Source organism: Rhincodon typus, unplaced genomic scaffold (assembly GCF_021869965.1).
Source record: "Rhincodon typus isolate 14 unplaced genomic scaffold, sRhiTyp1.1 hic_rhity00002542, whole genome shotgun sequence".
NCBI classification, from domain to species: Eukaryota; Metazoa; Chordata; class Chondrichthyes; order Orectolobiformes; family Rhincodontidae; genus Rhincodon; species Rhincodon typus.
This window is the reverse complement of record NW_025968180.1, coordinates 1-25,000: the sequence shown is the minus strand read 5'-3', so window position 1 is coordinate 25,000 and position 25,000 is coordinate 1. Positions and strand designations below refer to the sequence as shown.

The 25,000-nt window shown below is 40.9% G+C and overlaps 1 protein-coding gene across 1 annotated transcript; it reads right to left on the bottom strand.

The window, feature by feature from the left end:
• Positions 1-1,079: 1,079 nt before the first annotated feature.
• On the bottom strand, positions 1,080-24,946 carry LOC109915374 (max-binding protein MNT-like). Its single transcript, XM_048593240.1, has 3 exons — positions 24,316-24,946; positions 4,667-5,177; positions 1,080-1,104 (listed from the first exon to the last, which is right to left on the bottom strand). Exons 1-3 carry the CDS (start codon positions 24,383-24,385, stop codon positions 1,095-1,097), a joined length of 591 nt encoding a protein of 196 aa, XP_048449197.1. The 5' UTR covers positions 24,386-24,946; the 3' UTR covers positions 1,080-1,094.
• Positions 24,947-25,000: the final 54 nt, after the last annotated feature.

Here is a 25,000-nt window from a genome sequence, read left to right as displayed (position 1 = left end):
GAACAGTCCTGCCCATCAGCCAATCAGTAAAGTAGCCAAGTCAACCAAAATTTCATTTATTTCATTCCTCAAGTGTGATGATAGGGAGCTACCAGGAGGAGATCCCTCTTGCATCAATCATCTCAACTTTCAAATGGTAATGTCAAAGACCTGGACAGCAAGCTGTCTGCATGAGATACCAGTCCATTGATAATTAGAGCTACCAAATTACAACATTTTGGTAGCCAATGAAGGAAAGTGTATCTACAGGGCTCTGTCCTACAGCCTAACAGTGAGCTTATCAGAAGGCTGTATACTAGAACAATAAACTGAAGACTGGCTGAACAAGAACTTTGTCTGTTTGAAAGATGAATGGAGTGATTCTGGTTTTGTGAATAATGGCTAACTGTGCACAAAACCGTTGAAACTCAAACTAGCACAGAATCCAGTTGGCAGCTATCCCACCAGAGCATTTTCTTGCAACAAGGTCCCGACAGAGAATTGGGATCAATGTTCTCAACAACAGACCAGCTGCTGCTCAATGCTACACTGTATAAAGCCATTTGCTGTCTGAAGTAGGAAACCCTTGAAATTATTCTTCCAAGACCTTATAAAACAAGGAAAAGAAAAGAAATAGTTGGTAATCTATTCAAAGGGTTTGAATTTGCAGAGCTCTGAAGCTTATGATTAAGGTTAGCAGTTTTCTAGAGTGGTTGGCAACTCTCTAACAGTTGGACAACTTGCAGTTCTGGATATGCTACTGCCGAAGCTTATATCAGGAATGAATCTTTTGGGCATGATCAATGCAATATATCAATTGACTATGAAAGAATTTCAGATCCATTTACATAATTCATTGATGTTTGCTGCTACACAGTCTTTGGATATTCAACAAGAACAAGGACTTGAGAGTTGACACCAACTTGACACTAACAAAATATAAATGCTCAATACACACATTTCTGTGGAAAGTAGTCACTGACCACAGTCAAGATGTTAAAAATTTGTGGACCATTTTTGCATCCTTCGTAGGCTTTGTCAATGGATGTCAGCACCTAATACAGACTGCACAGATGTCCCAATTGTTGATATAGATTTGAACATTTGGAGGATCTTCATCCTGTTCTGAAATAGTATGGTTTAAGAAATTGTCCAAAAAATGCCAAAGTTCTCATGTTGTGCTCCTGTTGCCAGAAGCTTAAAAATTGATTCTGAAATATCAACAGTTCTTCATGAGTGGCCAAAGGTCTGAATGATTCAAGGGCTTAATTTCTTCCTTATTTCTTGTACCTGGATATTTAGAACGTGTTATGATATAAGCACATATAAGTGAGATCACTGAATGCCTTCTCTGAAAGTCAAGCAGGAGGCTTCATTCTGAATGGACATTAAGTGTGCTTTGCGAACACTATCCAAACTTGGGATTCTTTATGCATTTTACAGAGACATATTAGTCTTTACCGTTCATACTGATGCTGTTTGAAAGCCTTGGAAACTTTCATGTCAAGGAGCATGGGGATAATCTCCATGTGGAAAACACTGAAATACAGAATTTTCTGTATTCATGTGGCCTGAGATACCCTACAATTTAGCCAGCTGAAATACAGAGTGATCACGTTATTAGGTGGCAATCAACAGGGTATTAGCTCAATATTAAATGCTTTCTAAAACTTTATTAGTTTTTATTTAAGATGTACCATTAGTCTACGTCACTAAAATGTGATTGCCCCAACGACCACAAAGCAAGTCTGCAGTCAATATGATCTTAATAACTGATCGACTTTAATAGAAATGTTTATTTTGCGCTTTTCTTCTGAATCAAAAGAAAATTCTGTGATAATGCTGGACAGATGGCAGTGATCAGACCTTATTGCAGTATCTGAAATCGAAGCAGTTGGGAACAGGCTTACAACCCTCCGAGCAGAGAACAACCACGTCTGCGGTCAATATCAGTGACTTACAGAATACATCATTCAAACCAAGGAAGTCAGCTTCACCATCAAGATTGGAGTACATTTAACATATACAATATCCAGCTTGGATTTCTGATTTAAAGCTTTGTGGTTTTTAATACTTTTAAGATTTCTTTGCATTTCTCTATCAAAGGCCCTCTTTCAATGAGGTAATTGGACCCATTTAATATCAACATAATGTAGGAAAAGGAAACTGAAATGTAAAGACGATACTTTAATATTGTGCCAAATCACTTCTTTTGCACCTCAATTGTTCCTATCATTATTGCTATAACTTACAGCACTGCTGTACTTCACAAGTTGTGGCCTGAGGGAGGATCCTAAGTTTGAAAGGGCAAAATCTAGAACTGTTGGCTGTTTTTCCACAGTTAAACAGAACAATAAGCCTTAGATTCCTGAGTATGCACCGTGATGAGAAACTTTACCCATCTTGAGGTTGGTTGGCTCGCCGAACTGGTTTGTTGTTTTGCAGATGTTTCGTTACCATGCTTGGTAACATCCTCAGTGCAGCCTCCGATGAAGCATCGGTGTGTTTTCCCGCCTGGTTTTTAAACTCTGGGGTCCATTGAGATGGATTGCCTCACTTCTGGTTTTCCTTCGTAGTGGAATGTATATGGGGTCGAGTTCAATGTGTTTATTAATAGCAAGCTTCGTGGAGTGCCATGCTTCTCGGAATTCTCGTGCTTGTCTCTGCCTAGCCTGTCCCAGGATCTAGGTGTTATCCCAGTCGAAGTCGCGGCTCTCCTTGTCCATGTGGATTGAAATGAGTGAGTATTGGTTGTGTCTTTTTGTAGCCATTTGGTGTTCATGTACTCCTGTTGTTAGTTTCCTTCCTGTTTGTCCGATGTAGTGTTTCTCGCAGTCTCTGCAGGGGATCTTGTAGATGACATTGGTCCTGTCCATGGCGGGGAGTGGGTCTTTATTTCGGGTGAGCAGTTGTTGTAGGGTTGATGTGGGCTTGTGTGCCACTCTGATGCCCAGCGGTCGTAGGAGTCTTGTGGTGAGTTCCGATGTGTTCCTGATGTAGGGTAGTGTGATGAGTGTGTCGGGGCGTGTGGTATCTTCCTGATGCTGTTCTTGTAGGCATCTTCTGACCCAGTTCTTTGGATATCCATTATCCTTGAGCACTTGGAAGAGGTATTCTTCTTCCTCTCGGTGCAGTTCTGTGTTGCTGCAGTGTGTTGTTGCCCTTTTAAATAGTGTTCACACGCAGCTTCGTTTGTGTGTGCTGGGATGGTTACTATTGAAGTTCAGTACCTGATCTGTGTGTGAGACTTTTCGGTGTACTTTCGTCTGCAGCTCCCCATTTGTCTTGCGCTCTACCATGACGTCTAGGAATGGGAGCTGTTTGTTCTTCTCCTCCTCTCTGGTGAATCTTATTCCGGTGAGGGTGTTGTTTATTGTTGTTGTTGTTGAGGTGATGGGTCAGAAGATGCCTACAAGAACAGCATCAGGAAGATACCACACGCCCCGACACACTCATCACACTACCCTACATCAGGAACACGTCGGAACTCACCACAAGACTCCTACAACCGCTGGGCATCAGAGTGGCACACAAGCCCAGGTCAACCCTACGACAACTGCTCACTTGAACTAAAGACCCACTCCCCGCCATGGACAGGACCAATGTCATCTACAAGATCCCCTGCAGAGACTGCGAGAAACACTACATCGGACAAACAGGAAGGAAACTAACAACAGGAGTACACGAACACCAACTGGCTACAAAAAGACACGACCAATACTCACTCATTTCAATCCACATGGACAAGGAGAACCACGACTTCGACTGGGACAACACGAGGATCCTAGGACAGGCTAGGCAGAAACAAGCACAAGAATTCCTGGAAGCATGGCACTCCATGAAGCATGCTATAATAAACACATTGAACTCGACCCCATATACATTCCACTATGAAGGAAAACCGGAAGTGAGGCGATCCATCGCAACGGACCCCAGAGTTTAAAAACCAGGCGGGAAAACACACCGACGCTTCATCAGAGGCTGCACTGAGGAGGTTACCAAGCACAGTAATAAAACGTTTGCAAAACAACAAACCAGCTCGGCGAGCCAACCAACCTCAACGCCCACGACCCGAGCTACAGATCTACTCCAAAACCTTAGAACTTTACCCATCCACCAAGGACAGTCTACAATCTGCCAGCATCGTGATGGAGGTGGCCAATCACTGGTACAGACTTGCAATCTAGTCCTCAGTTTAAAAATTCCAATAAATAGTAACAAAGCTGCAAGTTATACTGCTTGATTATTTTTTCCTAAATTGTACTCTACAGAATGGACTCAAACTGACTCACGGACTTACCTGCCCCAGAACAAACTAGAGAAACAAAGAGAAAAACGAAATTGGTAATTACTACCTCCAATATTGGATGCCTGAAATAATATTCTTATCATGAATAACCAAAGTGGTGCAGATCGAGAGGTTACAATCAATGGCTTGTCACTTTACAGTACTACAAAACTAAAACTTAATTGCTCAAACAAGTGAAAAGTTTGACAAGTGTGCAGACACTTAACATTGCTGCCATTTTTCATTTCTGGTTTCTCTTCCTTACTTTCAAACTTCTGATTTCCTGACTTACAAGCCAAATTATTACTTTAAGTTTCATGATAAATACAAGTCATTACTTCAGATCTGGGCTATCAAAAGGTAACGTGAGGAATAATCATCAGTACTGTCGACACTCACCCTCCTGGCCTTCTCTTTTGATCCTGGGGCTTTCCATCATCGACTGGGCTTGGCTTAAGGCCACTTGGCTGCTGCGGTAGGGCTGACGGCTGGAGGACATGATGCGGTGGGATGGTCAACATTGAACTTGTAAACTGCTGAGGCGAGCTGCTCACCAACGGTGGACCAGGCTGTGGGTCAGTGAGTGTAGAGATCGGAGAGCGATGAAGCACTGGCGGGGACTGGGAAATTTCTCTGGTGCTGTTGGTGGGGCTCAGGACTGGCTGATGATGCTGTACGATTTGCGGAGGAAGTGGGGACGGAGCGAGGGAAGGACTGGCCACGTGAGGCACAACGACTGTAGCAGCAACAGCTGGAGGAGGCAATGGTTTCGGGACTTGAAGTGCAGGAACAGTTTGGAGCTCAGGTTTAACCTCTTCTATGTGGATTACATTGTTGATTCTATCCAAGTCTGTTCTTTTACTTTCTGGCTCCCTGTCCAAAAGGAACTTGTCTCGTTTCTCATGTTCTTCTACAAGTTAAAAGAATAGAGAATAGTCAGAAGATCCAATCAATATGAAACTTATAAAAGAAACGAGTATCAAAAAACTTTATTTATAATCTACCTGACAAGCCAAAAGAAAATGTAAAAGTGTATATTTCCTACACACTTAAAGTAAATATTCACAGCAGAATTTCAACCCAAGTCCTTTAGAACTTTGCAGTTATTTTAGCTATTAAGGGCACTTGTCTATTCAGCAAGGTAAGAACTGTGATGATAAAATAATCCCAATTCTTCCCCCATCCTTCATTCTGTAAAAGCAGCAACTCTTAATCGGGTAAGGTCTCATGGGATGAACTGCTTTACAAGAGTCCAGGTATTCACAGCTTCCAAATCTTCACAAGAGCAGAGACTGGTGAGCTGTTCAAAATAGACAAGCTGCATTCTCTCCTCAGCTGATAAACACAGGTTGTAAATGAGCCATAAAGTTCAGGATGGTACAGGTTTAAATTTTAGCTAGTGATAATGTTGACTGGTCTCAACTGAAGTGTAAGAGATTACTAAAATTATCCTTGGTATCCTGCAGAAATGGAAACCCAGCAATGCTATTTACTGATGGATATCACGTAAGTTTGGTGATCATCAATTCTATGGTTGAATGAAGTACAGACGGTACCAAGTTTGAGCACAGAAGCCAAAAATCACTGCATCACAAATCCACCTCTGTTGTTTCACACTCAATGATGCAACATTGAACATGAGAATATATGAACAGGGAAAAGAGTAGGCCACTCAGTCCTTTGAGCCTGCTATACCATTCAATGAAATCATGGTTGATCTGATTTTAACCTCAACTCTATATTCTATGTTATTAAGTGGATTAGACTCTGACATCAATGTATTTGAGCTCAGTTTGTAGGTGATGAATATCTTCAGTTTTCAGCTTTCAAAAGAAGATTTAATATATAAGAATTGAACTCAAGGCATTCTAATACCTTGAAATCAAGACTCATCAAGTTGTCTCTTATTCATTGCTTTTTCATAGATATCAAAGTGATGGAATGGCTCTTATTTCCTCTTCCATTCCACACCTTTGCCTTAAATCTCCAAATCAGAGTCCAGGATTCAATCCTCAGTGCTGGGCATTTGCTCATAATCCAGGCTGACACCATTACTGCAACAATCATAGAATCCCTAGAGTGTGGAAGCAGGCCATTCTGCCTATCGAGTCCACACTGACCCTCTGAAGAGAATTCCATCCAGCCCCCTACCCTAGCCCTGCAACCCTGCATTTCCCATCTAGCCTCCACTATGGGCAATTTAGCATGGCCAATCCACCTACCTGCACATCATTTGACTCCGGGAGGAAACCAGAGCACCCAGCAAAAACTCAAGCAGACACAGGGAGAACATGCAAACTCCACACAGACAATTGCCCGAGACTGGAATCAAACCTGGGTCCCTGGGACTGTGAGGCAGCAGTGCTAATTACTGTGCCATCCATGAAAGAGGGCTGCTTTAGAAGAGCCATCATTGATGCAGCGCTAAACCAAGGCTCTACCTGCCTGTTCAGGTGGATGATAAAGATCTTGTGGTATTAGTTGAAGAGCAGAGTTCTTCAAGTGTTCTAGAATTACAGTACAGTTACAACACAGAAGGTCTTTGTATCATTATGTCTGAGTTGGCTCTTCGCAAAAACTACTCCGCTAGTCCCACGTCCCTGCCCTTTCCCCATGTTAGTTATTTTTCTTCCCCATCAGATAATTATAAATTCCATTTACAATATCACAACTGAACCTGCTCCACCACTCTCTCAAGCAATGCATTCTAGAGCTTAAATCACTCGCTGCATTAAGAAAGGTATTTCCCTAGTGTCACAATTGGTCCTTTTTCTATTCATCTTAAATTGGTGTCTTCTGGTTCTTCACCTTTCTAGCAATGGGAACATTTTCTTCCAATCTACTCAGATTAGATCCCTCAAGATTTTAAACAGCTCTGTCAAATCTCCTCTTAACTTTCGCTTTTCAGGCCAATACACAAAAAGGCTGCTTTGTCATTTGTATCCTCAGCAGTTTTGTGGGGACTACTGCCATCAACCTGTTACGTTGGACAATGACGGGGCCCTAGTCATCAAACTTTAAAAGCAGTTCAGAGAATGTGAAGCCCTAAACCATGAGTAGCACTTCATGTCCTTGTACAACAGACGCGAAAGTGAGCCATTACAGATACAGCAGGAGGTATAGGTGGCAAATGGTATGTTGGCCTTCATAGTTAAAGGATTTGAGTACAAAAGCAGGGATGTCTTGCTGCAATTATACAGGGCTTTTGTGAAACTACACCCGGAATATTGCGTGCAGTTTTGTTCTCCTTATCTGAGCAAGGGTGTTCTTGCCATACAGGGCGTGTAGCGAAGATTTATCAGACTGATTCCTCGGATGACGGGACTGAAACACAAGAAAGGGTTGAAGTTTAGATTATATTCACTGGAGCGCAGAAGAATGAGGCATGATCCCATAGAAACCTATATAATTCTAACAGGACTAGACAGGGTAGATGGAGGAAGGATGTTCCCGATGCCAGGGAGGTCACAGTCTAAGAATATGAGGTAAACCATTTAAGCTTCAGATGAGGGGAAATTTCTTCAACCAGAGAGTGGTGAGCTTGTGGAATTTGCTCCAACAGAAAGCAGTTGAGGCCAAAACATTGCATGGTTTCAAGAAGGAACTGGAATGTAGCACTGGGGGCTAAAGGGATCAAAGGTTATGGAGGAAATGCAGGAACAGATTATTGAGTTGGATAACCAGCCATAATCATGATTAATTATGCAGCAGGCTTGAAGGGCCGAATGGCCTACTCCTGCTCCTATTTCATATGCTTTGATGTTTCTATGTCCTTCAGACATGTGTCACATAAGCATTGCTTGCTGATTTAACTGATCTTTGTCATTTCGATGTTGTCCTGTCTGATCTCTTCACTCAGTTTCTCAAGGTTAAACAAAACATTGAATGAACAGGTAATGTTTTGTAAACCATGGTTAAGGCATTTGTTGCCAACAAAATAGATCTTTGTAATAACTGCTAAGATAAATTTTTCCTTTAGAATTAAACCTTTTAGTCCAGAGGACTGGAAGCTAATGGCTGGACACAATATATGTTCATAGGTTCATAAGTATTTAACTTCTGATAGAGAACAGTAAACGTGAATGAAACTGAAAGAGGCAAGAGCAAAATACTGCAGATACTAGAAATCAATAATAAAAAACAGAAAATGTGAGAGAAACTTTGCAGGTCTGGCAGCATCTGTGGAGAGAGAAACAAGAGAGAATGTTGAGTTAAAATTAAATGTTTCAAAAAAAAAAATCCTACGAACTGAAACATTAACTCTGTTTCTCTCTTCACAGATGTTGCCAGACCTGGAAAGTTTCTCTCATATTTTCTGTCTACATTTGAAACTGAAAGGCAATGTGGTTTCACTGTGACTGATGCACTGCTGATGTGTCTTGCCATATAAATGTAGGACTTTTATTTTGATTTTCATTAAATTGCAAGAAGACTCTATGTGATCTACATGCTTCACTAAATAAGTTTGATTTTGTCCCCTAGTTTGCTATTTTTGGTAGAAATTATGACCTTACATTCTGACAATAAGGAAGTTATCCCTAGTGCCCTGGCAAATATTCATTCCTCAAACAACAAAACCAATTATCTGGTCATTATCACATGGCTGCTTGTGAGAACTGGCTGTATGCACCTTGATTGCTGCATTTCCTACGTCAAAAGTGACTACACTTTAAACGTATTTCATTGACTGTAAAGTGCTCCGGAATGTCCTGTAGTTGTGAATAGCAAAAAATAAATGCAATTTCTCTTTCCTTCCTGATAATAGAAGGAAAGAACTTACATTTACACATCACTTTTCATGACCTCACAACTCCCCAGAGCACTTGGCAGTGCATTAATGTACTTCTGAAGTGTAGTTACCATTGTAATGCAGGAATACTTTCTTCCATTTAATTCAGTGCTCACTTTTTTTTTCCTTTTTTAAAATCTAGGGTCAGAAAAGGACTATGATTACAATTTGCTTCATATTCTCTCCTCGTCGACATTTAGAATTCCTGTGCTATGAGTCTTAATTCTCCACAGCAGTCTCGTGTGTGTCTTAATAGAACAAGCAGAGGTAGAGGTGGAGATGGGGTAGGGGGGGGGAAGGGACAGGCAACGGGGAGACACTTCACAGAGAAGGAAATTTTTGTGGAAAGTTAGCTACCAAGAATAATGGCAGCTGTGCGGAATGAACAATGAAGGTAGCTGTTGCCTTTGGATTTGGACATCTGACTGTTTTTAATTGCACCAGTAAAGCTGTCAAATTCAAATTATCCACATTGCCTTTGGCATTGTGGTCGTCAGAACATGGAATACAGTGAAATTGCGATGAGTCGAATTCGAATAACCAAAAACTGCAGTTGTGGTGAAGTTGTTAGCCATTCCCACCAGCAAAATAGGAAATCTAATAGAAGTAAACCCATGATAGGCAAAGGTTATAGACTGGTAACTCCAGATTTGCCGAACCTGTGCACACTTGCCATAGGATCAAAGAAAGAAGAGTAGCTCCTGAAGACTGTTCCACCATTCAATGAGAACTGTGACCCAATGGCTAACCTGTGACCCAACTCCGTATAACTGCCTTTTGCCCATATCTCTTAATATCTTTGCTTAACAAAAACTTGACCACGGCCATATTCAGCCAAATGGCTGTGCCAACCCCTCAGAGCAGAGTTAGGCCACACCAGGGACTTGAAGTCATCTGCAAGCCTGCAGCAATGGCCTGCAAAATGTTCTTACCCACAGTCTGAACAGAAATGCACCAAGAGACATTTTTAATGCAGATGTGTAACTGGACAGTTTTAGCATTGTTTGCCAGACCACACTTTAATGCTTAAGGATGAAATGTGTAACGGTGGAAGCAAAACGAGGAACAGGCTTATTGTTATGGACTGTGCCAACATAAAAGGCTGCCGCTTCTTATGTTTGGAAAGTCCAACAAGCCACGTTGCTTGGCAAAGGTCAAGATGCTGCCCACACAGTACGAGGCTTAACAAAACTGCGTGAATGGCTTCCAGCATTTTTGAGGCATGAATGAGGAAAGTGGTCAGAATACATCAAAGGAAAGAAATGATTATCATCCTGATGACACGAAGAGTTTGATGAATGTCCATCCACTCACCCACTTGTTTCCCCAGCTGAAGCCACAAAGGCTATTGGAATGCTTTGGGATTTTGCACGGCAGCACAAAAACATAGAAAACATGTCAGAGTGTACTGATGGCATGGCATGTCTGTCCAAAGACAACACACCAAGCAGAGAAAGATTACTGAGATTTTCCAGAGCTAACCCCTAATGTTTTTTCAAAGGCTTTTGTCATACAAGGACGGGCCATTGTAAGATGTGAACAAATAAAAGTACGTTCCATGTATACACGGTGTCATTGTGCTTGCAATTGTCTTTGTTTGACATAGTGTGTTTTTTTAAGCAAAGCAGATTACATAGGGGTTTCCTTAGCTATCTCAAAGCTCTACTTAACATAAATTCTGTAATTTGACATTTTAATGACTATTCAATCACTGGTTCAAATTTCAGCCTTTCCAGCTGAAAGAGACAGTACTGAGAAAACAACACATGGGCAAGAGGAAGAGAAAAATTGGATTGTCGAACTTTATCTTCAAATAATACTAATAGGAAGACTTGAGCCAATGGTAATGTCCCTACATCTGCACCAGAAGCTCCAGTTTCAAGTTCCATGGTCACAGGAGGTATGTCAAATGCAGCCAAGCAAGTTGATTGTCACTCTGTAAATCCCTCCCATTTGACTATGGCAGGCAGCAAGAATCCAAGAGACTACTGCTTAATCCTGCTGTGGTTCCCAGCTCCAATAAACAGGGAAGGTTAGTGACAGGAAGGGCATCCAGATGACAAACCAAAAGAAAATGCTCGTGGCAAACCAATGCAGCATGGGAAAAGCTAAAGGAGAAAAGAAAGGATAATAGCTCGAAAACTCACTCAATATCGGCTATTAAATGAAACAATCTACAGGCAAATTCCATAATACTGGCAGATCTCATTTGGTGTTCAACATTGCAAATCAGAAGATGTGACGCTTTATAATACTAGGACAACAGGAGTATTTGCTATAGAATGTACAATATATTACTGCATTGTCAATTAAGAGTTGGAGTAGGCCACTCGAATCTATCATTCAATAAATAATGACTGCTCTGATTAGTCCACAATCCAACTTACCCACAATAACTTTTCAATCCCTTTCATATCAAGTATCAATGTACCCCCAAAAATACTCAGACTCGCTTCCATCACCTTCCCAGAGTTCCAAAGCCTCACAATGAGGCAAAGTTTCTCCTCACTGGGTTAAATAGGAGACCCCCTTATTTTGATGCTGCAACACTGGTTCTAGGCTCTCCCACAAAAGGAGATAGCAAGAACTACAAATGCTGGAGTCAGAGACAACACAGTGTAGAGCTGGAGGAGCACAGTACGTCAGGCAGCATCAGAGGAGCAGGAGAGTTGACGTCTTGGGTCAGGACCCTTTTTCAGAATTTCTCTGAAGAAGGCTCCAGACCCGAAACATCAACTTTCCTGCTCCTCTGATGCTGCCTGATGTGCTTGTTCCTCCAGCTCCATACTGTGTTGTCTCTGCCACAAAAGGAAACATCTTTTCATATCCACACTGTCAAGACCCTGCAAGATCCTATTTTGAAATAGTCAATTCTTGTTCTTATAAACTCAGACACATACAAGCTTAGCCCATTTAATCTTTTCTTGTAAGACAACCTGCCATTTCAGGTATTAGCCTATTAAATCATCTCTGAATTGTTTCCAACACATTTGCATCATTCCTTACATAAAAAGAGATCAAAACTCAAGTAGTCCAGATGGGGTCTCACCAGTGCCCTGTATAATTGAAGCATATCTTCCCTGCTTTTGTATAAAATTCCCCTCAATAAACCATAGCATTCTATTAGATTTCCCAATTCCGTGCTATAACCAGCATTTCATCCTTTTGCAATTCACACACTAGGACACCCAGATTCCTTTGCATATCAGAGCTCTGCAATCCCTCACCATTCAGGTAGTATGCCTCTTTCTTATTCTTCGTGCTAAAAGGGACAATTTCACCATTTTCCCACATCATACTCCATTACTGTTAGCTAACAAATTTTCTACCCATATCAAATCTATTACCCCTACATCATGAGCTTTTATTTTATTTTTTGATGTGGCAGGCTATCAAATGCTTTCTGGAAATCTAAGTACAGTTCATCCACCAGTTCTCTTTCATCTGCATTAGGTTACTTCCTCAAAAGAAGTCCAATACATTAGTTCAACATGATTTCCTTTTCATAAGCCATCATGACATTGCTGGATAACCTTGATTCTTTTTAAATGTATCCTAGTAAAACATCATTAAGAATAGCTTCTCGCATTTCTCTATCCATTCTTGAATTTTTTTTAGGTGTCCTGTGATAACATCTTTAAGAACAGCTTTGAACATTTCCCTGTCATAGATATTAAACTAACTGGCCTGTAGTTTCCCATTTTCTGCTTCCCTCCCTTTTCAAATATAGGAGATACGTTTGCCACATTCATGCATCAGACAATGACTTAGAGGTGGACAGGGAATTACAGCAAACATTCTATTTTATAGCAAAGTGCATTTACTTAGAAAACCGTCTGTTTAAACAATGCACTACAGCATGCAGTCTACTGAGTGTATTTAAAAAGCAGCCCCATGAATTACAGCAAACAGAACACATGACTGAAACTGTAGCAACATCTAATAAAAGCAAGATTGTTTCTCCAGCAGTGAACAAACAACACTTAACACAAATTATATGCATAGAATCAATCCCCATCACATACAACAGTACAGTGTCTGGGTGCAGTTGATGGGAGGACAGCGACAGAATTGAGGTGGAGTGAAAGATTCAAGGTGCAGTTTACCCAATTTGCTCCATTCTGCTCAGCAACTTAGTGTCATTCTTAGATGTACATACCTTTGGACAGGTACAGTAAAGCAGTGTTGAATTGTAGCCTGTCTGCTTAACATCACAAGGACCTAATTAGTGAGAGTAGTACAAGCCAAGGTTATTTAAGAAGTTAGTTGCTGTCAGTGAGGAAGGTTTGCAGTTTGGCAGATGCTCGTAAATTTGAAAGTCTATGCCAGAAGAAATCAAACTTGAAATGACTGCCTTTCTCCTCTTATACGCACAGCAGACTATTAAATGTCTTGAAATGTGGTGGTTTTTCACTAGATGCAAGGCTTTCATAATAGAAACCTGTATTTCAGACAGACCTAGCACTATATGCAATGTCATCAGTCCCATTCTCCCTCTGAAGAGAACATTCACATAAACCTAACTGGACTGGTTCTATTTTTCCATAAGGCAGAACTGCCAACATTTCTCAGAATGTGCAACATATAAACACAGAATATATAGCAATAGACAGGTCTAAAGAGAAATATCAGAAAATCACTGAACCAATTTACATACATTACACATTACACACTTCAGTCATGTTTTTGACACCTGATGTCTATTCAGACAAGTGAAACAAGAATATCACAGTTTCCATTCTCTAGTCTCCATCCAAGTGTTGGTGATAGGGTTAACCTACTTATACTGTTTGGACCTATCAGGGTAAGTGAGCATCAACTGAGGAGAGGATTCCCTTTCACACTTCTGTTTGGCAGTCTTGGCAGCTGACACTTCCTGTGCACAGGGAAAATATGGTGCAGTGATACTGTCCCTACCATTGGATGAAGAGTCCAGGGTTCAAGTCCCACCTGCTCCAGAGGGGTACAATTACATCTCTGAGCAGGTTGACTAGAAAAAATATCTTAATGTGTAGTAAAATTCCCTCTACAATGCACCACTGATAGGCTTCAAATCCAGTTTAGGAGTTCCAATTCTCATTCCAGTCATTCTTTCACATTTCCAGCATTTCTCCAAGTGAGGCAAGTGTTTGCCAAACCGGGTGCAATTTTGTCACATATCCATGACAACGGGTTGAGACCACTGAAACTCCTACTGCTTCTTACCACGCTGTGACCGACAAAACTCATTGTTTAGCAACAAAAAAATGCTCCAAACAGATGCTTATTCAGTCAGTGGCAGTAAAGAGAAAAGGCAGATTAATATTTTACAGTCTGAAATTCAATATTTTCTCATTTTGTTTCAGACTTACAGCACTTTTTTTCCTGTTTACTCCCAAATTGGGAGTTAAATTCAGAACAAGAGTAGAAAGGTAATGTTCAACAAACAGGTACCAGTCCCTCGCTCCATCTCTGAGGCAAGTTTTATTACTCAATTATTACCACAAATGGGATTGGAGAGACAATGGTTTACTTTAGCTATCTATAAGGCTATGGATCATTATGGTACCTGGACAATTAACTATATTTTTGAAATTGCATGTGGTTGTTGGTGGCCGTTTGCTTAGATTGTTAGCATGTGGCTCAGAATCATGGCATGGATTTGATTCTCACCAAAGCTGAGATAGACTAGGGACCTACCTCCTCGTCTTGCCCTTGAGAGTGGAAAGCAATTGCGAACCAAGACGTTGCCAAAGAAAATGCCTCAAAATGAAGCTTCAAAAAGGCAATGAGACAAGGACTTGCCTTTGGACTGAACTGATGTATTGTCATAGTACTATTAAAATATGTAGTACCCATATTAACACTGAATGAAAGTATATGAGGCTAAATATCAAGTCAGAAGGGCACAGACTCATGGTTCGAGACTACTCCACAAAGTTCCAGCAGTCTTTTCTTTGAGCCAAAGGCAGTACCACAGATGAATCTGATCCTTCCACACATGGACACAGGTCTTCCAAGCAGAAGTAGACAACAAAAAGGAGCAGGAACCATAGCTCATTATTCCTATCATTTCTCAATTAAATCAAAACTAATTGCAGGATCCCATCCCACCACATCCAGTTGGAACCACAACTCAATGCAGACAATGGATAAAACAATTGTTGTCCTTTTAACCCATCTGTTTCAGTACACTATGAGGTGACAGATGTGTTCGCTATGTCACTTTTAAGAATTCTTCCCTCCAGAGTGCATCAACTGCTGGTGAAATATATTTTATTAAGTACCTGGCACATTGTAACACTTCACTCCAATGGCAATGATCAAGGTGCTCAACTTTGAGGTGTACAACAGCCGAACGAACAGACAGACAGACACACGTGCATTCCATCACTAGACAGCAAGCACAAACAGGATCGTTTATTCATTTTCTCCTCCCTGTTACAGCAGCCAACTGGATTCAAGCTGAAATCAACTAACACACCAAATAGCAAAATTCAATCTTGGAACCTCCTTGATTCAAATGGCTGAGTTCCATGACATACATTGTGTTTTTTTCCCCTACTGGGCCATACTTGCTACGTGGTCAAACTCAAAAAAAAATCTGGTTTCCATGCAAAGTGCAAAGATCGCCAATGTTTGCAGGTTTAAGTCCTTCCTTCAGTTATTTCACAGAGTACAAGTGTCACCATAAGACTATCCGTACTGTGCTATAAAGCAAAGAATGTCCATCTTTTTCAATGGACTCATCTTTGTTCAGCAATGCTTGGCTAAAGGTTATTCACAGGTCAAATAAAAAGAACATTTTCCATTAGCCTATAGGCTAAACAAACGTACTATTTGATCAATGAGAAACTACACTCTACAAGGGACCTCAACCCAGTTGTGATCATTCCAAGTAAATGTCCACCTCGTAGACTGCACAAAACTAGAAACTTTGTTTAACAGCTATAAGGATAAACAACTATGAAAAGACCAGGAGGAATCAGGTACTAGATATATCTTCCCTAGTTAACATGCTCCCACTTAAACTCACCACAAAAACAAATCTAATTTTTATTGAAAACATTTCTAACTCCATTTCAGAGTCATTCAGAATTCTAGGGCAACAAACATTTTTCTACCTGCTAACAGAAAATATGGATTTTGATTTGCTCCACCTTTAAAATCTCTGCAGAGCTGCAATGTCAGTATCTCCTCCAGTTCTACAGCCCATCCTTCCCATAAATGAACCTCTCTTCTCAGTCTGACATCTTGTGAAGACCCCAGCATGACCACTGTCAATGTGCCAACAGCCACTGAGGTTCTTTTCTTGGAATTGCTCCCTCTCACAATCTTGCTCACTTCCTTCTTAAAAGCCAACTATTTGACTAAATTTTTGGTTAATTTTCCTAATATCAACTTGGGCTCTGCAGTCATTTTTCTCATGTTTCTGTAATGCCTGTTTCTACAAAGGATCAGTGCAATTTTTTAAAGTTGTCCCTGAATCATGCAAATTTATTCAATAAAAAGGGTAGCAAAGTGGTACACATTGTGCCGATCTTAAATTCTTCATATTTCGTCTGCCATCAGAAGTAATAGCAGCATAAAGCGAAGAAGGGATGTGAACCAGCTGAGCTCCCATTCTTAAATAAAATCAGAAAGTGCTAGAGAAACTCAGCAGGCTTGACAGCATCTGTGGAGACAGAGAAACGGAGCTCTGAAGATACTGGATTCAACATTAACTTTGTTTCTTTCTCCACAGATGCTGCTGGACCAGCTGAATTTGTCTAGCGCTTTCTGGTTTTATCTCAGATTTCCAGCATCCACAATATTTTGCTTTTATTTCAGGTGTCATTCTTCTTGCACTGCTGTATAGAGGCTGCGTGGCTTCTTTTCCATTCTGTAAGAGGAGGAGGAGGAAAGACAGAGAAAGACACTTAATCACCGTTCCACATTGCCAAGGTGATAAGAACCAGATCCCTGCCCAGCCATGCTCTTACTTCAAGCTATGTATATGTCAAGCAAGGGGCAGGAAAGGGCAATACTGTAAGTTTTTACACCTTTGAAAACAAATAAAAAATAACCTCGGAGACCTTATCTCAGGAAAATATTGGAAGAAAAATTCTTTCCACCTTCAAGAAAGCTTCCTCTGTAATATTTTATCACAGCACACTACAGGATGTAATCACCAACATTAACACATCACAACTAGCCATGCTAGCATTCCCAGGTTGTTCTTCATGGACATCATCAACAATAGCACTGCATTAGAAAGTAAAAGATTCATACAATTGCACTTTAGAATGGAGAATGGAGAATGGATAGGACTGAGGTTCTGCAATACAAGATATGTACAGGATATTTTAAATCACATCATGTTACTACACGCAAAGTACAGTTCCTTTATCTTAACATTAAAAAATATGCAATCACATTTTTTTAAAAAACAATTTTAACTAGATACAATGATTCAACCTTACTTTTTTCCTTTTAAGTTGTCTAGTCAGCGTTGCTAAAACAACATGCTCTCCTAAAGTGCATTCTTACAGGTCTTTTGTCAGATAAAAATATTTTCTCCAATCATACTTCACACCATGTACAATTCCTCTGCATAAAGCAGTCAGGAAAGGCATCTCCCTTTAGGCTGTCTCCACACTGTTTGTAATCAGACACACAAGAAAGTGGACAGTAATACCTTTTAATATGGAGGGATGGGCAAAAAAAAAAGCAAGGTAATTTCACATTTGCTCTGTCAGACAGCATACTAAACACCGAGAATTATAGGCATAAATATATCTTTTACTACTCTGAAAATAAAACATACTGAACACCTACATCTTGTAGCCTACACAAAATTTTTTTCCTTAACGGGAGAACTTCATGGGTAACTACTTTAAGACGGTGAACTTTGTTAATCCGATCAGCATTTGAGCAAGGTTCTGCCCTGAAGCATTAATTTTGCTCTTTTCTTTCCACAGATGAAGTCTAATATATTGATTATTACCAGCATATTTCTGTGTTTTTTATTTAAATTCAGTTTTCAAATGTTATGAACCCAAGTACACAACCAATTGCTGCACAAGATTTGGACTGTCCCCTACTTCTGTCAATTAAGTGCAAAGCACATCTCCCCAGAATGTTATAAATGTTGTAGGTTACAATCCTTATAGAACTAATCAACATTTTTGTCAGGAAATATTTTATGTAAGTTAATGTCTAACTTTATTTCTAGCAGAGATATTGCCCACTCAACTGGAGGCAAGTATAACATTTAGGGATTCCGAGCTTTATCTCAATGTATCTATATTCAGTGCCAGCAGAGAGTCCTGGATCTGCTGCCCTGTGTATAACGGTACCTTACCATTACAAGCTCAAGTGGTTTTCCATTACTGTTCGGGTCAGATACTGTTGTCACAATACAGACACTGACAGTGGATATCAAAAGTACTTGATAAGCATTTTTAAACAAATCTACTCCTTTCCGCCATCCCCCAAACATTTTCTTCTCATACACCAATGTCCCCACAGCAACATGTCTAACTGGCGTACAATTCAGTAAAAAGCTAGAGAGAGTCTTGACACTTCTGCAGAAGGGTCGCTAGACTCGAAACATTAACTCTGTTTCTCTCTACAGATGTTGCCAGACCTGCTGGGTTCTCCGACAATTTCTGCTTTTGTGCTTCTCAAACCATTGGCTATTGTACCCCAGTAGTTATCATTTATAAGCCCAGACTGCAAATTCTGCTGGCTGTTTCCTAAATGGTGTGAAGGGCACAGTGATCATAATTCTTTTAGTTTTAAAATAGTTATGGAAAAGGATAGGAATTGTGTAAAAGTTAAAGTTCTTAATTGAAGTAAGGCAAATTTTGATGGTATGAAATGGGAACTTTCAAGAGTTGATTGCAGTAGATTGTTTACAGGTAAAGGGATGATTGGCAAGTGGGAGGCTTTCAAAAGTGAGATAACGAGAGTTCAGAGGCATTATGTTCCTGTTAGACTGAAGGCTGGTAAGAGAAGGGAATGATGGATGAATAAAGATATTGAAGCTCTAGTCAAGAATAAGGAGTCATATATTAGGTATAGACAACTGGGATCAAGTTAATCTCTTGAAGAGTATAGGGGTGTAAGGGCATTCTTAAGAGGGGAATCAGAAGGGCAAAAAGAGGATATGAGATAGCCTTGGCAGAAGAGGTTAAGGATAATCCAAAGAGATTTTTCAATTAGATTAAGAGCAAAAGAGCAATTAGGAAGAGAACAGGGCCCCTTAAAGATCAACCAGGTTGTTTATGTGTGGAACCACAGGAAACGGGAAAGAAACCAAATGAATATTTTGTGTCAGTTTTTACTGTGGGGAAAGAAATGGAGGCTAGGTAACTCAGAAAAATAAATGTTGATATCTTGAAAACAGTCCACATTATAGAAGAAGAAGTGCTTAAAAAAAAACAAAGGTGGATAAATCTCCGGGACCTAATCAAGTGTATCCAAGGACATTGTAGGAAGTTAGGGAAGAAACTCTGGGATTTCTAGCAGAGACATTTGCATCTACAGTCATGGATGAGGTGCTGGAGGACTGGAGGGTGGCTAATGTTGTGCCTTTATTTAAGAAGGAGAAGCCTGGGAACTATAGACCTGTGAATTTGACATCAGTGGTGGGTAAGTTGTTGGCGAGGATTCTGAGAGATAGGATTTACATGCATTTGGAGGGGCAAGGGATAGTCAGCATAGTTTTGTGCATGGGAAATCATGTCTCACAAACTTAATTGAGTTTTTTTGAGGATGTAACCAAAAGGATTGATGATGGCAGAGCGATAGACGTTGTCTACATGGACTTTAGTAAAGCCTTTGACAAGATTCCCACATGGTAGAATAATCAGTAAAGGTAGATCACATGGGATTCAGGGTTAAACTTGCCAACTGGATACAAAATTGGCTTGGCAGAAGGAGACAGAGGGAGGTGGTGGAAGATTGTTTTCGGACTGGTGGCCTGTGACTAGTCGTGATCCACAGGGATCAGTGCTGGGTCCACTTTCGTTTGTAAATAATATTTAATGATTTGGATGAGACTTAAGGAGGCATGGTTAACGTTTGCAGATGACATCAAAACAGTGAAGAAGGTTATCGAAGATTATAAAGGGATCTTGATCGATTGAGCCAATGGACTGAGGAGTGGCAACGGAGTTTAATTTGAATAAATGTGGGGTACTGCACTTTGGTAAAACAAACAAGGGCAGGACTTATACAGTTAATGGCAGGGTCCTGGGTAGTGTAGTCGAACAGAGAAACTTAGGTGTTCAGGTACATAGTTCTTTGAAAGTTGCATTATAGGTAGACAGGGTGGTAAAGTTGATGATTAGCATGCTTGCCTTAATTGCTCAGACCACCGCACATAGGAGTCGGAACAGGAGTCCTGATTGTACAGGAACTTTGGTGAGGCCACTTTTAGAGTACAGTGTACAGTTCTGGTCGCCCTGGTATAGGAAGGATATTATTAAATTGGAGAGGGTTCACAAAAGATTTACCAGGATGTTACCAGGACGGATAGAGTGTAGGAGTTTGTGGGTGACCTTATAGAGGATTAGAAAATCATGAGGGACATAGATAAGGTGAATAGTAAAGGTCTTTTCCCTAGCATGGGGAATTCAAAATTGGGGGATGTATTTTTAAGGTGAGAGGAGAAAGATTTAACAAGGACCTGAGAGGCAACTTTTTCACACAGATTGTGGTTTGTATGTGGAATGAACTGCCAGGGGAAGTGGTAGCTGCAGGTACAGTTACAACATTTAAAAGCTATTTGCATCGGTACATGAATAGGAATGGTTTAGAGTGATATGGGCCAAGCGCAAGCGAGACCAATTTAGTTTGGGAAAGTTAGTCGGCATGGACGAGTTGGACCAAAAGGTCTGTTTCATTGCTGTATGACGCTATCACACAAGCCCCATCTTATCCCCAACTAACATTCTCACTCTCCTGCAGAGATGACCGGACAATCCAGAATGCAAATGATTCTCCTCCTCTTCCCTCACATAAAGATGAAAGCCAGTTGTATCCACTCAGCCGAGATAATTTGGTACTGGAAAAGAATCAGTTCTACTTCATCTCTGTCTGCTTTATCACAAGGCAAACCTGCTCATAATTTGAACAAAAGTATGTTTTCTTTGGCAGATATAAAAACACACTTTCAACCAATGTCAAGGATATTACTGTGGATGGGGGAATACGTGGAAAGTATGGAGTCTGAAAGCATAAAATTAGCACAAGGTTTTTCTGCACTAGAGCAGTCAGACATAGTATACAGCTCTCCCTTTGCCTGCCCCCAAATGGGAATGAACCCTTGACAATGAATCAACCTGTCACAGTCAGCATAAGGATCTACCCCTGGATTAGGGCTCCCATTGCAGCAAATTTGCATTGACAATGCTTTTATCTAACAATTAAGAAAAAAAAAACAAACAAACGATCAATAGACAGAGGTCATAGTCCCAGGAAAGAATGGGGGTAGTGCATATATTCAACAAAAATATTTTTATGCTTAATTGAAAAATGTGATTTCAGAGAAAAATTTCTAATGAGGATGCTGCAAGGTTATAGAACTAAACTTTTTTAATTAAGAGGAAGTATTAAATTCTGATTAATGTCCCAAAGATACTCCAAAGTTAACATGCAGGTCCAGCAAGCAGTTACAAAAGCAAATGAAATGTTGCCCTTTATTGCAATTGTGTTGGAGTACAAGCAAAAGGAGCTCTTGTTGTAAGGTACAGAGCTTTGGTGAAATTACACTTCTGCAGTTTTGGTCACCGTGCCTAAGGAAGCTTGAGTGAGGGGAGGTTCACGAGTTTGAGCTTTGAGATGAGAGTTGTCCTGAGACAGATTGAGTAAAAAAGGCCTGTTTTCAAAAGTCTCAAAAGTTGAAACTCTGAAAGGGCATGGCACAGTAGCTGTTGAAAGTTTGTATTCCCTGATGAAGAGTCTAAGGGGCATAGTCCCAGGATAAGCATTCAGCCATGGAGAACTATGATAAGGAAAACTACCTTCCCTCAGATGATTGTGAATCTTTGAATTCTCAACCCCAGAGAGCTGTGAATGCTCAGCCATTGAATACAAGGCTAAAAATTGATTGATGTTTGTATTCAACAGGAATCACAGAATAGATGGAGACACAGGGCAGGGAAGTGAATTATCAAGATCACACATGATCTTATTAAATGGAGGAACAGATCTGAGGGACCATATAACAACATATGTCTCCTTCTATTTCTTAAACTCCTATCAAGACAGAAACACAAAAGGACCAGCTTCTCTTATTTATTCTACCAACGTTAACCTCCAGAAGATATCCACTACCCAGGTTTTTAATGGGAATGCAGTGTTGTCAACTCCCTGCTCCCAGCTTGTTTACACCCACAAATGACAGTTGAAGATGAGGGGTGGGGAGCAGCAGAGATAAAAGGGCATCAATCTGCTATTATTCTGCAGTCAAAAAGTGCCAAAGAATAGGTCAACTCTTTCACAAAATAATCCCCCCCCCGGCCAGTACACATTGTTTTTCAACAATTTTTTCCCCTTTATTCATTAATGGGATGAGGGCAGCATTTATTGCCCATCCTTAATTGCCCAGAGAGCAGTTCAGAGTCAACCACATTGCTGTGGATCTGGAGTCACACGTAGGCCAGACCAGGTAAGGATGGCAGTTTCCATGGGTTTTTCCCCACAATCAGCAATGGATTCATAGTCATCATTAGATTCTTAATTCCAAATTTCAAATTCCACCATCTGTCACGGCGAGATTCGAACCCGAGTCTATCATTATCTGGGTCTACTGAATTAACGGACCAGCGATAATACCACTAGGCCATCGTGTCCCCAGTGTCAAAAATGAAGAGTAACAGCATGGCAAGGCTGCTAAACTCAATTCTGAATGTAGTTCCTCGGGAAGGGGGAAATCCTCAATACCTGTGGGGATTTGTGGCGAAACAATAATGCAGTCTAGGGACAAGATTTTATGATACCGGGGGACAGAGATGAAGTCTTAGTCCAGCATTGTGAATGGAAAGTGTGGATGTTATTTAGCTCTCCTTAAGGAGATGTTTTAATACATCCCTCCCGCCCGGAGAAGTATTATTGAATTTTTTTTCGTATTGTACCCTTATATGATTTAATTTAATCTAAAATCGACCGTCTCAGGCTTAGTCATCCAGGGTGAAGTGCACACAGTAGTGCGGAATGTAAGGCGATCACCGCCCACGACCGTCAGGAAACGCGACTGTATGACAGCAAGGCTGGAATTTAAAGGGAAAACGCCAAAGGGGTGGAGGGTACTCGACAGCTGTTAAATAAAGGGGACGGGAAGCTCGGTCAATTGACAACTGAACAACTCGCACCACCATATTTGTAACGTGTGTTGCTGCTGGAGAGCTTCTGAATAGGTAACATGTGAATCTGAATTTACAGGAGGCAGGCTTGTCCCAATGCACGTGGTAGCGGGGAGGAGTCAGACACGTCAGGCCGAACAAAATACACTGCCACTATTATTAACAATAGCTCGTGGAGATGAGGCTGAGGGAGATGCCAGCAACGCCGGCTCTGCGACATCCCTCACTACAATGTATCTCCCTGCCTCTTCCGCCTTCCGTTACATTCAACAATAGAGAGTCGGATTAACTCAAACAACACTGATTAAAAACTGCAACAAAAAAAAGCGGAACTACCAAGTATCATATGACACCTCCACCCCATGCCACGACACGTCATTATGCAAACAGACTACAGTATTTTTGAACGTCTGACTCGGCCCTGCCCCTGGAAAAGAATTCCTTAAATCATAAGCACACGGTACAATCGAGTGGTTTTGGTGCACTATAAGCGGATAGCATTATCCAAAATTTGAACATCTCCACGTGTCAACCTTATTACAAATGTGTAGCTCACCACAGAAAAAAATATTGTCAGTTACATCCGAAACCTACAGCGATGCTGACTGGTAAATGATCCTAATTACTTTACGTGATTTTACGAGAAAAGCTATATTTTACGTCAAATGACTTGCCTCAAAAAATTCTGAATGAAAATAATCCCGTTATCGTTTCCTGCCATAAACATTATTACAATGTCTAGTACTATCACTTATATGTAACAATACAATGTAACGTCCAAAGTGCAACAATCTAAAGAGGATTGTGTAATAATGAAAGGCTATACGGATTTTCAGAAAGCCGGGCCAAAATAACAAAAAAAAACAGACGAGTATCCGCATTGGTCAGAGAGAGAGAGAGAGAAATATTACATCCATGCGCTCTCTTACCACGTGTTTTCTGTTGTTGCGCTTGCAATTCCAAAAACATTGCAGCTTCCAGGAGTGTTTCGATACTCATGCTCGATCCTATCAATCACTTTTTTTTAAAAAAGGGGGTGATTTTTCTCTTTTTGTGGTTGTGGGATCAGGCAACCAAGGGGGGCCGGGGGTGGAGTGGACTAAGTTTTAATTTGGCCGCCTTCTACAGGCCCAGTAGACCGAGTGAAAGAGCAAACAAGATATCCTTTAAACCCCCCGGAATCTTTCAGATGAGGGAGGGAGAAGTGGGGGGGGTGGGGGGGAGAAAAAGAAGTCTCAAGATGGCGCAGTATACAGCCCCAAAATCCAGTAATCACAACAAGCGGTAATACTGCCCACTAGCAGCCCTACGCAAACTACGTCCCAGATCTCACGCCGAAACGGGAGATGCTTGAGATTTTTTTTTGCTGAACGTCCCTTGAATTCCTGGGACTCTCGCCTTCAGCGAATCGGGATCGAACTCATTCCGGAAGCGTCGCGTTCCAATTTCGAACGTTAAGTAACAATCCGAAGCTGCAATGTATCCGATTGAGACGAAACGTTCGCTGGAAATTCACCAGTGTTTCCAAACAACCAGCTCGGTTCGCATCGTGCTGCTCATTTACATCTCATTTGATCCACCCCGACACTCACACCAATCACGCTGGAGAAGGCT